This window comes from Agelaius phoeniceus, chromosome 16 (assembly GCF_051311805.1).
Source record: "Agelaius phoeniceus isolate bAgePho1 chromosome 16, bAgePho1.hap1, whole genome shotgun sequence".
Taxonomy (NCBI): Eukaryota; Metazoa; Chordata; class Aves; order Passeriformes; family Icteridae; genus Agelaius; species Agelaius phoeniceus.
The window spans coordinates 4,992,339-5,007,639 of NC_135280.1; the positions used below are offsets into that span (position 1 = coordinate 4,992,339).

At 46.7% G+C, this 15,301-nt stretch overlaps 1 protein-coding gene across 4 annotated transcripts in view; it reads left to right on the forward strand.

The window, feature by feature from the left end:
- The window catches only part of MAD1L1 (mitotic arrest deficient 1 like 1), a 349,791-nt gene extending 335,138 nt beyond the window's left edge, over positions 1-14,653 (forward strand). For all 4 annotated transcript variants that reach the window (XM_077186910.1, XM_077186911.1, XM_077186912.1 and 1 more), the window contains one exon: positions 13,631-14,653. In XM_077186910.1, the coding sequence (XP_077043025.1) occupies positions 13,631-13,789 (159 nt within the window). In that variant the 3' untranslated portion in view covers positions 13,790-14,653. The remainder of the gene's footprint in view (positions 1-13,630) is intronic.
- The last annotated feature ends 648 nt before the right edge of the window (positions 14,654-15,301 follow it).

A 15,301-nucleotide genomic window follows, 5' to 3' on the forward strand; every position in this document is an offset into this window, starting at 1 on the left:
TGTATTACAGTTCAGATTTGCTGAGGTCTTTTCCTGTGGCCTTCTGTAACATCTGAAAATATATTAGTGCTTTTCTACAATGTATTTAGAGCACAGCCTAGATCTGAGGCATTTGAAGAAATACTTCTTGACTCTTCTGCTGTTATGTTTGTATTTTTTGCTTGTGAAAACAATTCTCAAGAGCATTGTTAGGTGGGTCATAGCAGGAACACCTCTGGGCTCGCTGGGGAATGTGTGAAAGCAGGTTTGGAGGGCTTTTATTTTCACACCACGTTTCAGCTCTGTAGTGATAAATGTTTTCTGGAGTACAAACCTGAAGTCCCTCCCCTTGCAGGTCTCACTCCTTGCAATGTAGAAAGAGGTTTTTTTTAATTTAAAGGTTTTCTTAGCAGTCAGGTTGTGTCACACTCAGCCGGTGACAGGTCTGATCAGCAGCTTGGCAAGTAGCACAAAGTGGGAACTGCTGTTTATTTTAGCAGCTGATGGCACTAGACAGGTAGGATTAGAGCAGGACATAGGGCAGAGAGGAAAGGTAATGGCACAGCATGGGAAAAAATGAGGGAGGAACAGATCTTTTAGGCAATTCTGTATTGGCAATTGACCTACAACTCCAAACAAGCCCAACATGCACTACCAGAATTTTTACCATACCCTGTGTGCTGGGTAATTCCCACATCCTTCAGCAGGTGGGGTAAATGCTGCTGAGTGAGATATCTGGGAGAGAAGCATTTGGAGTCCCCTGAAAATCATCTTAATTCAGGACAGTATTTTAACCTTGAAGGTGTGGGGAAAGAAAATATGTGTTTCCTTTTCTTGTTTCCTTTCCTTTTCAGGGGCAGAACAAGCCCCTGCACACACACCTGGGTCTAAAACCCCAACTAGTATGTGCTCCTTTCAGCCAGACCCTCCCCTTGCAGCATCTGTGGGGTGGGAGGGTGTCACAGTGGCTTTGTTGCTGCAGCACTGTAACCACAAACAGCCCAATTCCTTAAAATGGGCCTCAGCCAGTTCATTCATATTTGATTAAGAACTCTTTGAAAGATAGGCATATAGAGCTAAGAGCTGGCTCCAGCCTTAGTTATTTACATCAGGATGGGGGTGATAAAATCTTTTATTAGTGTAGTGTTTAAATATTTTGGCTCTCTATTCCAATATTGTGGCAAGAAAGAGCCATATGTGTTCCTAGAAAGAGAGCCTGGTGCAGCCGTTAATCAGGAGAGGATCTATTAATGTATTAACATTCAGAAAAACGAGCAAAACCAGCATGCACTGCAGAGACTAACACATATCTCTAGTCTGCAGTTTTGAAGTGTTTGGGAAATGTTGTGTTCCTCCATCTTTTTAAAACTGGTGTTCTGCCAAGAGAAGTTCTCTTCTGTTTTTAATTTTAGAAAGGTTAAATCTATTTACAAAAGCAAACATAGCATGGAGTGCTGAAAACCAGGAGGATGTGGGCACTAACAGGCTCCCAGGCTTTAGAGTTCACAGCAGGAGCTGCCTTGGCAGGGAAACTTGTAGGCTTGCCCTTTCCTTCCCTTTTAATGCTATGCTGAGTAGGGGACAAGGTATGAAGTCCAAGCTCCATACCAGCTCCCCATCACCACATTTCTCCAGAAAGCGCAGGACAATGTGTATTTATCTCTGCAGATCACCACTGCACTTCAGGGAAGCTTGCTGAAAGACTTGGCACAGGAAAAGGGCAAATTTTAAAGAGCTCCAGAGTGGGAGAGATTGCTGGTTGAGCAGCTTGCATGCCTCGAGGTCATTGCTAATGAGCAGTGTCTTGCCTAAAGAAGTGAACATTTCATTTTAGTGCCGCTATGAAAAGCAGCCATACTGTGTCCCCTTTGCATCCCACACTACTGCCCACTTTGCTGTGGCATCTGGAGCAGGCTGCACCAGGAAGGGAAGGAAGCCCTCTTAAAGGATGTGGAAAGGATGCTGAAGTGGTAGCAGAGCTCAGCTGACAGAAGCTGGAGCATGACAGCTGTTACCGGATCATGCAAAAAGCCTGCCAGCAAAAATGCATCAGTTTGTGTGATATCCGGGTGCCTTGTCTTCTGTTTTCATAATTGCATACATGGTGTCTGCATAAATCTCTTCCCCCCCTGCACTTGCAGCAAAAGGAGCTGACTGGAGGATGGCAGCACATCAGTGGGAGAACACCAGCAGGAAGAGACAACCAGTCAGATGTGTGTCAGATGGGGAGGCCCAGGGCCCCAGGCAGGCTCCTCAGAGGTTGCTCGAACATGGTGCACTTGCTAAACACAAAACCTCTCCTTTTCCCTTCGGGGAGAGCAACATGTTCATCCAGACATGAGAACCAGCAGTGCTGTCTTGCCATGTTCTTCAGGAGCTTAGTGCCAAATGACAGCACAGGCAGCAACAGCAGGAGCTTTCAGCAAACGTGTCGTAGCCCAAAGGGCTGAGTGTCCCCTCAAGGGATACAGTGGAATTTCTCCTGCTGTTTCAGTGAATACTGAAATCTTCCTATTTATTCACTCCTTAGCTGCAACCTCTGTCTCTTGAGCCATGGACTTTCTTATGGTGAGATCAGACTTGCTTAAGGAGAGAGGAGTCCCATGTGTCTTTGTTTCACATTGGATTTTACCATTAAAAGCCCATTTCAATATAGCTGGATATACCCAACGTGCACAGGCCAGTTTACTGGTTTCCCTACTATCTAGTTCTTCAAGGTTTCCTGCCTGTGGACTACAAGTCTGCTTGAGTAACTCCACAAATAGAATTACTGATATCCATCAGCTCCATGATAAAAATAATAACATCTTCTTGTCAGTATAAACTTCCACTTGTGGCTATAGATGCAGTCAGAGGAATGTGGGATTGTGAGCTGTTAAGGGTTAAAACTCATTCTTGAGGACACAAGAAAATCATTTTGCATGTTCAAAATCAACTTCCTTCTTTGACTTGCTGAGTACTGACAACTCAGGCTTGCTTTGGTCCTGCTGACAGTCCTGCTGATGACAGTGATTTCAAATGAAGAAAAACGAAGGAAAACGTGAGCCAGCAGAAAAGCAACAGCAGGAAAAGCACAAAAGCATCTTCCTCAACCCACACTAGCATCGTGGCACTTGGTTATTGATGTTGCAATAGCAACTAACGTTATTCCCAGAGCCAACACTTAAATTCCACTTTGGTAGATCATAACTGTAAGCAAGTCACAGGGTCCCACAGGAAGGGGTGATTATTGACCAATTCTTGTTGCTCTTAGAAGAGTGGTGGCTTTGGTCTGCAGTGCAGAGCGCTGGCTCCGTGCAGAGGTGACAAATACGTGTCACCAATTTCCTTGATGTAAGGCTTGAACCTGCATTTTAGCCTGGGGTGCCAGACTATGACAAACAAGAGCTAGAAGAGGGTATTGAATAAACACAGTGAGAATTTCAGCTGTAATCTGCCATCAGGTCCATCTGTTACTCTTTCCCCCACAAGCCTTGTGAACTCAATGAGCCAGGAACAGGCATGCTCCATATACTGTCCCATCCCTCAGCCACAGAGCTAAGGTCTAATTGTCTGCTTGTCATTAAGCTTATCACTTAACAGTCCCTTGAGCCATTACTGGTCACAGGATCTTGTTCAGTTCTTTAGCCTTCTGTCCACCCCACTTGTGGCAAGGCTTCCAGAAGGATACCAAAAAGATGATGAGGATAAATGTGTGAATCACATGATGGCATCTGCAACGTGGCAGAGTAGCAGCCATTCCAGATGTGCCTTCCAGACGTGTGTCCTCTTTGCATTTAACCATTCCCAGCCCCAGGCACTCTCCCTCCATCCATGCCCAGCTCACAAACTCAGGGGTTCATTTCCAGTTGGCAGCTGGTGAGTCCTGAGGTCTGTATCACCTATTTTCACTCTGTGTCATGTGCAGGCACTTTCCTGCTGATTTCCTCTAATCCAGAGACAGGAAGGCAGAGGCTTCTGAGCAGGACCATGATGTAGGAGCAGCCAAGCAGTGGAACAGTGTTTGTCTGGTGTGAGTCAGTGAGGGATGAAGGCTCCAGCAAGCTCTGCCTCTTGGGGAGCAGTGGTTTGCTTTGGGGAGGGGATGCCTATCTCTCAGGCAACGCTGCAGCCTCAAAGTTGCTGTCAAAATTCTCCATGGTTCCAGACATCTCTCACTGATGGCAGGGTTTGGCAAACTCTGCTGCTTGTGTTCTCTTTCAGACCTCATGCCCCCAGCTCTAGTTCACAAGTGGAGTATCTCCCTGCCTTGGGAACAGGCAGTCTTAATTACAACCTGCATAGATAATTTTTTTTGCATTTCTCCCATAGGTGCTTCTTTCTCATGTTCCAGAAACTCCATGTTCTTGGTTTACTGCTCCTCTGTTCCTTCCAGCTCAGAGAGCTTTCAGCAAGGGAGATGAAGAGGAATGTGATAAGCAGCTTGGCTGGTTAATGAGCTCCCTGTCTAACTGAGGGCTTCTTGTATGCTGGGCTCACTTGCCAGTCCCTGGTATCTCCCTCAAGTTCTCTGCCTTCTCCTGGCTCTCCTGGGGGAGCAGTTTGGGGCCTGGTTTGAGTTGTAGCTGCTTTTCACTTTTGTCCCAAGCCATGTTCATCATGGTCAGGTGCAGACCAGAAACTGCCTCTGGATGGCAGGGCTGGAGAGCTACATGAGCCTGAGATTTGGCTGGGAAAACAGAGCTTAAAAAACACCCAGTCCCTCACATTCCCAGTGACAACTGCAGAGTCACTGCAGAGAAGGTAATGGGAGATTTTTCTCTCCCTAATTTATGTCTCTCCTGCATATGGCTTCTACGGAGTCGCTGATGTTACAGACAGATGGGTTGGCATTTTACTAGACAGAACACATGGGCTAGATGTTGTTAATGCTTGTTAGCTACTCACTCTGCAGCTTGACCAGTCCAACACAGTCACCTCACAGATGGTTGGGAAGCTGCAGCCAGGGTGCTGGAGCAGTCCAGCCCTGCCACGTGTGGTGTGACAGCAGTTGGGATAACACACGTTTGGCTGCTCTTTCCAAAGGGATTTCTGGTAGGTCAGAGATAGCCATGGCTGTGGGAGCAGCACAGCTTCCCTGTGTATCAAGGAGAGACTCTGATTTGTAAAGATCCTGAGATGTTATGGAGGTATTGGCTTTAAAGGATTAATGCTGTAGTTTGGGGTTTATATGGAATGGGGTTGGAAAAATTCTGTGAGCTCCGTGCCTTGTCCCCATCTCTACTCCTTCATGCTTGATGTTTATAAGCATATTTGGCTGGTGAACACTATTTAGCAGATCTGAAGTCTGTTAAAAACTTGTACTTTATGAGCTCAAGTTCCGACTATAGCTGGCTGCCAGTATTGGTTTAGAGTGACATCCCATGTGATTTTCCATTCTCTGTGATGTGAGTAGTCTGCTGTGATTTACTCTCACCAGCCATGTGTTCAGTGGAACCATTTTTAGGTATCACCTCAGCAAATCTCCACAGGGTGAGTCTCCTTCTGGCTGCTTTGGACATCCCATCAGAGAATCTGTGGATGCAAAAGTAGATGCTACGGGTGAATCATTTCCATTGCCATCTTCCCTCTTTGACAATGTTCAATTTGCAGCATAATGATGGGAGCCTGAATGAATCCTACAGATGAAACAGGGAATTTTAGTTTCTGCACTTGTTCTCTAAAAACTCTCAAAGCACTTTTGGAAAATGCATGGGTATTAATCCACACTGAGCAGTAGTTCTTCAATCCTATGATTTAAATTGGATATATTTGTCTCTGTCTGTCCTGAACTGTTCAGTAACATTAATGCACCCTGATAATAGCTGTCACATTTTACCCCGGGGGTTGTTCCTCAGTGATAGGTGAAATCACAGCAGTTCAAAGACCTGTCTTCCAGGATGAAAAGCTCTATAGGAATATTCAGATATAAAATAGTAATAGTATGAATCAAAAAATACGCTTCCCTTATTTTAAAGCCTTTGATCTTATTTTTATGGCATCGCATTTGACAGTCTAAAGGGCATTAACCTGTGGGAGAAACCTTTTGAAAGAAGGTGCTGACTCCTCCTCTGCTGCACAGAGCCCTGTCCCCCAGGATCAACACCAGCAGCTTTCCCCCACAGAGAGGGGTGCAGCCCTTCAGCACATGCCCCTGCTCATTTCCATGTCCCATTTTTGACGTGAGGTGCAGGAGAGCTTGCCTGGATCCAGACAGGGAGCTGTGGGGACAGGCTGGTGCAGCACACCCTGCTCTGCATTGCTCTGCTGCTGAGCTGGTGCAGCATCCAGGGCCCATCTCTGCTGCCACTCGTGTGCACAGTGCCTGGGTCGTGGTTCTGATTAAGATGGAAGTATACGAGCTGACCTCTTGTTCCAAAGACATTCTGGGGTTGTGGTTCATCTCAGTGTTGAATAATAAGAAAGAGAAAGGAAATGTTTGCTATAAATCTCAGTGCACACAGGGCTGTTTCTCACTTACCCCATCCCAGCATTCAATTTTCTTCTTGGCATTGCCAGGCATTTGCTTTTCTTTGCTCAGCAGCTAAAAGCAGCTTTTTCATTACATTTCCTGGAAGGCTCTTTACAGGCATCCATCCCTGTCTGCCTCATAAATTCACTTTATATACCAAGCTGGTGACACAGAGGTCAGAGGTCTTGGCAAGAAACAATTATTATAAGGAAGTGCTCTTCTTCTTTGGGTTACAATGAGGATATTAAAGGGGGGGGGGGGATTTTGCTGCAGACAAGGAATGGTTATTTGTGAAAGGGAGGTGACCTGATTGATTAAGTGCTGCACATCCTGTGGGAGCCACCATGGGCAGGCATCCTGTCAGGCCAGCTGGAACCTGCCAGTTACCATGAAAAAAAGAAGGAAACCAGTAAACAGTTTGCTAAATAACCTCATAAATATTTCCAGCCATAAGCACATCTTGTGGTTCAATTTTGTGTTGTTGTTTTTTTTTTTTCTTTCCTTAATATTTCCCTAATTTTAAATGAACGGCCTGTAATTAAAGTGATTTAGAGGCTACCTGGGGACCTGGTATTTGAGCAGTGCATGATGCTTAGGAGAGATTGATTGGTGAGGCATAACTCAATTGGGGTATTTTGATAATGATATCATCACCCGAGAGAGCCAAGTTTGAGCAATTAAATCTCAAAACCTCGTGTTTGGGTTGTTATAACTTCAGCAGGCAGTTTCTGCATGTGCACACACACAAACACACACACACATTTTTTTCCTTGCTTTTTTTTCCTTGGTTCTTTTCTGGGCACTCTAGTTTTTTGGCTTCCCCGAGTCTGTCTGTCTGTCTGTCTGTCTGTCTGTCTGGGGTGATCTGAAGTGGTGATTTTTCAGCTGTGCAGACCCAGAGAGAGAGGGTGCCAGCCCGCTCAGCATCACTGCTTCCCCCCTCAACATCTGTACGTGGACAAGGCGGCCTTTGACATTTAGAAAAATCTTGGCATCTGAAGCAAGAGGCAGAAACAAAAGGATTTTCTCATTTAAAGGTCAGAGCCAGCAGCTTCTTAAAGGAAAATTTCAAATAGGTTTGTTGCACTGTGGCAGGGTTTGTGGGTGTCAGTGGGTGCCATGGGGAAGGTGTGAGGGATGTTTCAGGACCAGCAGTGTGCCCAAGGCTCTGACACACACTCAGATAGAGCTGTAGAGCTTTTTGGGAGGTAATCACTTGGAACAGCCAACCCTGAAGGCTTCTGCTGGCACATGAAGGCTTTGGGAAGAGGCAGTGACTGCCCCACATGAAGAGGAGGTCTGAGGGATTCATGTGATGAGGGCAAATTGCCAAAGGGGTCGATCTGCTGGGGAGATGTGCATAACCCACACCAATGGGGACAGCACAGCACTCTGCAGGGTAGGGTGGGGAACACCACAAGGAGAAGGGAAAGGGGGGAGTGAGAACTCAGGCACAGAGGCCACAGCATGGCCCATAGTGCTGGAGCAGCCTCTGGAGCTGCACACTAACCCTAACCCTAACCCTAGGCACTAAACCCAGCCTAGAGTTAAGGCTGGCTCCAAGGAAAAAGCTGTGGAGGCAACCATGTTGTGGCAGTTTTGTGTTCTCCTTGGGATGCCTTTTGCAACTGTAGTGTGCCTGGAGCTCTGGGCTTTGTGGTTTAAAAACCCTAACCCTAGCTGGAACCCTAACCCTAACCATAAACCCAGCCTAGGGTCAAGGCTGGTTCCAAGGAAAAAGCTGTGGAGGAAGGCATATCTTGGCAGTTTTGTGTTCCCCTTGAGATGCCTTTTGCAGCTGCAGTTTTCCTGGAGCTCAGGGCTTTCTGGTTTAAAAACCCCTAACCCTAGTGTTGGGTGTGAGGCCGTGGTGCCCCTTCCCTCAGTGCACACGGGGCTGGTTGCTGTGTGTGCTCAGAGCTGGCATCCATGGGGACACAGCACAGACAGTGATTTATGGAAGGAGCAGAGCAGATGAGATGGGCCTTCGAGATACATTCACTGGGTAAATGTCACCAGGCAATGATTCACTTGCCCCTTTTGACCCCAATACATCTTAGCCTTGGAAAGCACCGTCTACCATAGAGCGTGGCCAAGCAGCATCTGCAAAGCAAAGGTTTGTCACCACGCCAAGGGGTGGCTCTGCCAGCCCTGCCAAAGCCTTGAACTTCATCCTTCTGCACGCTGTGGAGGTGTTTGAAGCTCCTTTGTTCCCAAGCTGAGACACAACTGTCTTGCCTGCTGTGCCTGGCACAAAGCTCCACCTTCCCTGTTGTCAGCTTGCCAAAACCCATTCAGGAAATCCACCTGCGACGCTGGATGTGCGTGCTTGAAGTTGCAGGAACACATGTCCTGCATGGATTGCATCCCCAAAGGCAGTTGTGCTTTCTCAATGTGGAAATCAGAGGAAGAAAATCCTCACTTCATTTTGAAATCTTAAGTTGTGTAGAATTCTGTTGTATAGAATTCATGTTGTGCAGAATTTTCCCGTTTCTGCATTTCTGCTCCATATTTTCTGATGATACCAAGTCCCCATGCCAGCTCTCTCCTTGGCATGTGCAGCCACCCTCTTTACAGTCTTATTCCAGTCTCTGAAGGTCTACATGACCTTGGGTCTTACACTCAACCCATATTTTTTAGAAGCAACCTTTGTGTGATTAAACTCACGCCGCATGTCAGTTCATAGCCGATGGCACCTTTGGAGCCATTGTTTTTTGCTACCAAAATATGTCAGAGAGAAGAGGAAATGGGTGTGCAAGAAAATAGAACCTGAGTGTATCTAGGTGAGAGTGCACTTCTGAACCATGTGGTAGCTTGTGGGTGGGTAAAGGAGACACTTTTGACATAGGTCCCCCTTGGCAGCTGGAGGAATCAGAGGAGGAAATGCTGGCTCTTGGCTTTCAGGAGGGGCTGTGGGCAACAGGAGCACAGGTGCAAAGGGCCATCTCAGCAGGAGCAGTGCAGACAGAGTCCTGTACATGTTACATTGCAGTGGCAGTAGTTAAGGAGCCTGTTAAAGTCCAGATGTTGCAGTTTTACGAGCCCAGTTCATCCAGCTGCAGGTCCATCCCCAAGAGGGACATTTGGGAATGCCTATTGCTCCCTCACATCATCTGCATTGTCTGCTCCTTGCTGAGATGGAGAGAAGAACCTGCTTTTCTACCATGTTTGTGGTTATTGGAGAGATTTTTACATGTATATCTGAACTATAAAGCCTTGAATAATGTACTGGTTTCCAGAGTTAAGAGGAAGATTTATGATATTTCCTTCTGGCAGGTGGCTGCTGATCTTGATTCCCCTGAAGAAACAGTTGTGCTAACAGCTCCCTTCTCAGAGCAGCTACTCCAGGTTCATGTTGTTCTGTGCTAAATAGACCAGTGCTGTTGTGGTTTGCAATATAGAGAGGTCTGTCCCCTGATCATCTGGCTACTGTGGGGTAGCAAACAGGCTGTCACCCTTCAAACCTCCAACCAGAGTCACATCCCACCCAGCCCAGCAGAGCTGGGTGTGCAGTAACACTGGGCAAAGAGTGATTTCCTTTGCTTTTCTAGAAAAGGTCCCCATAGCCCTTAAATCAGACTAAGCTGGCAACAGAGCTTAGTGCAAGCTGAACTCTCTCCTTTTGCAAGTATTTGAGATCTGAATAAAACATAACAGAGACCTGAATCTGGTAGTTTAGTGAGCCAGACAGACTTTTCTCATGATTTAGAAGAAACCAATATAGGGCTATGTACAGAGTACCTGAGAGATGGTGTGATGAGCTGCTGATCTGTGCTCAGGGAAACTGAGGTTTAGGAGGGAATGTTTACATCTCTAGTGAAGCACTGCACTTGTGTGGCCCAGCACAGAGGGGAAAGGGAGAATGAAGCATAATGGTGGTCCCCAAAGTGTCCTCTTACATTGATTCCTCTATGCATTGACTGGGGTGGATGGGGATTCTCACAGATCCAGCTTTTCCTTTGATCCCGTGTATTCAGTTTAACTCTAAATGTTGATACTTTTTTTCTTTCTTTTTTTCTTTGCTTTTTTGGCCCTTCTCTTTAAAAGCAAGAGCACACTGAAGCAGTGATGTCAGTAGTGTTGGGCACAGAGCAGTCAGGGCTGGGTTTGAATGTGCTCTGGTCTCTGTCACCCATTCCCACTCATGGACTGTCCCTGTGGATCAGTGACACTTGTTTATGCTCCTCTCAGCTTTGTATTTTATTCCTAGATGGGCTGGGGTGGCTTTTGGCTTCAAATAAACTTAGAATTTTAGGGAATGCATCAGCAGAGTGAAGGTTATTGCAATACATGGAGTGTGCTGTGAATAGCTAATCTGCAGCAGGAATGTCCAGGAGCTTGCCTTTTAAGGTTGAGACTTTCATAAATTTAAAAAAAAAAAATTAAAAATGGGTGGAGGAAATCCTAGCTATGAACAGTGAAGAGCAGGACTTGAGTGCCCTTGCAGCTTTGAACTGCTGGAAATTTCATATTCCTTCTTCAGAAATACAGTTTTTAGAGCTGGAACCACAGGCATGCTCTGCATTGATCCAGAATGGTGTGGAACACCAGAGCCTGCAGCGTTCACTCAGCAGAGCATCCCCCCCATGTCCTCCCCCTCAGTTCCTGCCCACCCCTGTGCATCCCCCTGCCCTGCTCTGATCCCCTGCTCGCTCCTGTTCCTGCCTCGGGCACTTCCCTCTCTGCCAGCAAGTGCACCAGGCAGGGTGCAGGCTGGCTTTTGAAAAGAAATCCTGTGAATTAATGGGAACATATTGCTATTATTTCATATAATCACTTTATTTGTAAAGCACAGGCTGCAGAGGTACTCCCGCTGTTGAACCCAAAGCAGCAAATCTATCTATATATCCCAGTCTATACTACATTATGAACAGATGGGTGAAGAAAAAAAGCAATAAAAACAAATAATAAGAAAAGTTACAATGATAGCAATTTTAAAACACTCCTAGGGGGAAAAAAAAAAAGTTTCTCCATTTTTTTTTAAAGCAATGTGAGATTGAATGAGCTGCACTGCAAGTGCATCCATCCTCTAAGTTCACATGTAAACATCTACTGGCAGAGGAAGAATTGCTTTTTTTCCAAGTGGCTGCCTTCTCGCCCTGTGCCTGTTACAGAAGCAATCATAAGAAACCTGGGTGAGATGTCTGGGGTTTGGAAGCATTTGGGGGTTTTCTTTGATTTTTTAGAGTTCCTGGGGAGACAGAGGCCGTGGGGGTGAGAGGGAGGATGGTGCCTCCCTTGACAGCTGAGAAAACTCAATGGGAAGTAGCAGTCTTCTCAGAAGCACGTATTTACCCACATAACTTTCTCTGAATATTATTCTTCTGCCTCTGCTGCAGGAGGAAACTTAGTTTATGAAGAATAGTAGAGAGAAACTACCATTAATCTCATAAAAAAAAAGAGAAGATATTCAAATGTAGCCTTCACCCGTGACACCAGCGAGCTCAAAGGAGAGGAAATTTAAAACATTTATGTTGCTCTGTTTTTGAGGTCATAAAACACAAGCAAATGGTCTGGCACTGGATGCTAAATTTCTTAAGGAATTTACGTTAATTAATTAAACTAGTAAACCAATTAATGGATTTGCTTGTAAATTCTTAGAAAATTAATTCTGTGCCCAAAGAGTGTTTTAAATCTGCGAGGAAGGCTGTGTATTTCATACAGAGCTTGAATTCCCATTTCAGATGAATCCAACTCGGCACTGAGAGAGCTGGAGATACAAGTGATGCATTCATAATACTCGGACCTTCCTCCACAACTGGCACTTCTCACCAGCTGAATCTGGGGGGGATTTGCAAAATAAAACCTGTGCTGCTGCCACAACACCCAGCTCCTGTGCTTCTGCTCTGCTGTGACACCTCTGGCTTTATGTGGGCTGGGAATTTACATCATTCCTGATGCCTCCAACTGGCTCCTTCATCTGCCATCTCTTCCCTCTTTGATCTGCTCCAGGGGTACCTCAGGTGCACAGGAGGTACCAGGTAGCTCTGGTAAGCAGCAGATCAAAGCGTAGGATTTGCTGAAAAACAGCCCAGCCAAATCAAAGATCTAAACAAAAGCTAATTCACTTTTCTACATGAAAACCTTGTTGTGATTCCCTGCCTGGCTCAGGGATGGCAGGGGCATCCTCTGTACCTTGCACTCCTCACAATGCAAAGTGACCCAAACATGGAGAGTTCATAATCAGATGTGTCCAGCTCTTGAGAACATGAAATTGGAAGGAAGCAGGTTCCTTGGGGCTCTCAGCAGCTAGAGCCACGTTTTCTCCTCCCATGGCAATCTTCCACTTTGGGTCTTGGCATCCTTTGATTGAGGAAGGGGCTGCCAGCCATGCCTGGCACCACCCATGTTGTCCCTCCAACAGGAAGCAGAGCTGCAAAGCAATTAGGGATGGGAGTATTTTGAAAGGAAAATGGCAGGGGAAAATAATTAGCATTTGCACTGTGATGTTTTTGCTGTTTATTAATAAACAAGCTGCTTTTGTGCCTCCGGGGGCAGGAGAGGCTTCAAGCATTCCTTATTTCTCTTGCATTTAGCTTTTTTTTGCTTGTTTTATGTGTTACAGGAGATTTGTAGTGTCTTCCCACATGTTGAGTTTCCTTATTTTCTTGAGAGCATCACTGGAATAATTCCTCTGGAGGCTTTGGCTGTGTGCTGCCAGGCTGATTTAAACACTTTAGGGATGCAGGATGGATCAGTACTCCTTGGGAAGGAGTTATGCTAATCAGGAACAGGTCTGCTCTCTCCTACAGAAGTGGCATGACTTCAGGGATAAATGTTTTCATGGAGAGAAAAGCCCTGTGCAGAGCTCCTGCCATCCTGGGTGGTGTTGGTGACAGTGATCCTGATGTGGCCACCTCTGTTCTGTGCTGGTAGCACAGGCTCTTTCCAGGATGGTCAAACATCTCCCCAGTGCCACATTTGTCACCAGGGAAGGCTCACAGGGATCCTGCATGGGGACATTGGGCTGCAGGACTCAGGAATGCTGTGTGCCAAACAGATGGCATGTCCTCAGTGACAGCAGATCCGTGCCAAAGGAGGCTTCAGGGTGGCACTGCTCCTGCATCAGGGAGGTGAATTAAAACCCTCTGGTATTAATGGGTTTGTTCTTCTTTCCCTTTAGGCCTCCAGCTCCTCTGATGGAAAAATGCAGCATTAAAACCCTCTGGTATTAATGGACTTGTTGTTCTTTCCCTTTAGGCCTCCAGCTCTTCTGGTGGAAAAATGCAACTTCTGGAAACAGAGTTCTCGCGAACCATCCGGGAGCTCATTGAGCTGCACCTGCTGCGCCAGGACAGCATCCCAGCCTTCCTCAGCGCCCTCACCCTCGACCTCTTCAGCCGCCAGACCATCGCTTAGTGCCCCCTGCCAGCTGCTAGCCAGGCTTTGGCCCTCCTGGGCAGGACACTTGAGGTAGCGAGGAAAAATCCTCCTGTTCACCGCCCTTAATTTGTGGTGTTGGGTTGCTTCTGTTTTGCAAGGAACTCCTTCTTCCCCCTTCTTTCATGCTGAGTGACAAATCCCACCAATTCCTCTGAAAAGCATCATTTTCATCCTGTGAGAGGGGAAGTCTAGCTCCATCCCAGGGCTCTCCTGTGACAGGATCCAATCCCTGCCTTTGAACTGGGCCATGTGTTCATCACTACCCAGATTCTCAGCATCTGTCTGGGAATACGGTGGGAACTGCTGATTTGAGGAGCGCCAGCATCACCATTCACAGCTTTTCCCAAAAGGATTCCCTAAATCTGAGCCCTAACAAAGAGACAAACCTGCATCAGGCTGGTGCTTCCTGCTGCATGGTTGTCCTCTTCTAATGGCAGCCAAGGGCTTGGTCCCTGAGGACAGAGACCCAGGAAAAGTCTCTTGCTCTTGCAAACATCTCATCACTCAGCAAGCACAAGCATTAATGGCCATTTGAAGCCCCTATACCTGTGTTGACACCTCTGTGGCTCAGTCACTGCCGTGCTTTTGGTTCCTTACTGAGACTTTAGGTTATCTTGGTTATCTCAGGACTGTAGAATAGTGGAAAGGAGCAGTTTGGGCTCCATTGTGTTCAATGCTGGTGGCTTTAGCCTGCTGCCTGCCACCACTCTGTGGGTATGTGTTTTGGGAGGTCTCCTTCCTCCTCCCCTCCATGGAGGTGGAGTGTGCCCAGATGCCTGACATTTTGTATTATAATGGATGTAGCTCTTCTGTCATAACAATAAATTGTCACTGCCCAAACTGGGTGTATGACTCTTATTTGGGATGCACTCTGTGCCTAGCTCTGCTCTCCCACATGTAGAGGAAGAGCACATCAATGGTCTGATGTGCTTCACAAAGGGAGGACATCATTATCTCTGTTTTTCCAGGCAAGTCTCATTCATAGATTTATAGAATCATCAATGGTTTGAATTGGAAGGGATGTTAGAGATCGTTTACTCCCAACCCTGGCTGCCTTAAACCAAATCAGTTTGCTATAAACCTCTGTGTATATTGATTTCCCCCTGATTTCAGCAGGAACACACTCCCTAGGCTTGGAGAAAAGGTAGCAGTGAGCAGGCTAGGAAGTTAGCTGAGATACTTGCAGTGACTACAGGGCTGGCCAGGCTTGCTGGAGTCACTTGGACACCTGTTGCTGTGTCTCCAGGCATGGAAAACATCTGCTGTTGACCCCATCTGCTGTTGACCAGAGGTGGAGGGACAAACATGAGACCTGGGCAGGCTGCAGCCCTCATCTCCCCAGCTCACCTCTCTGCAGGGAAGCGCGGTAGCAAAAGTTTGTCATTTTCTCTTCTGCTTGAAGAAGTCCCGGTGGAAGATGAATTGCTGGGCATGCTGTGCCAGGGGAAGGCTGCCTGATTCATATGCACGGCGTGGCACGGAGAGTCG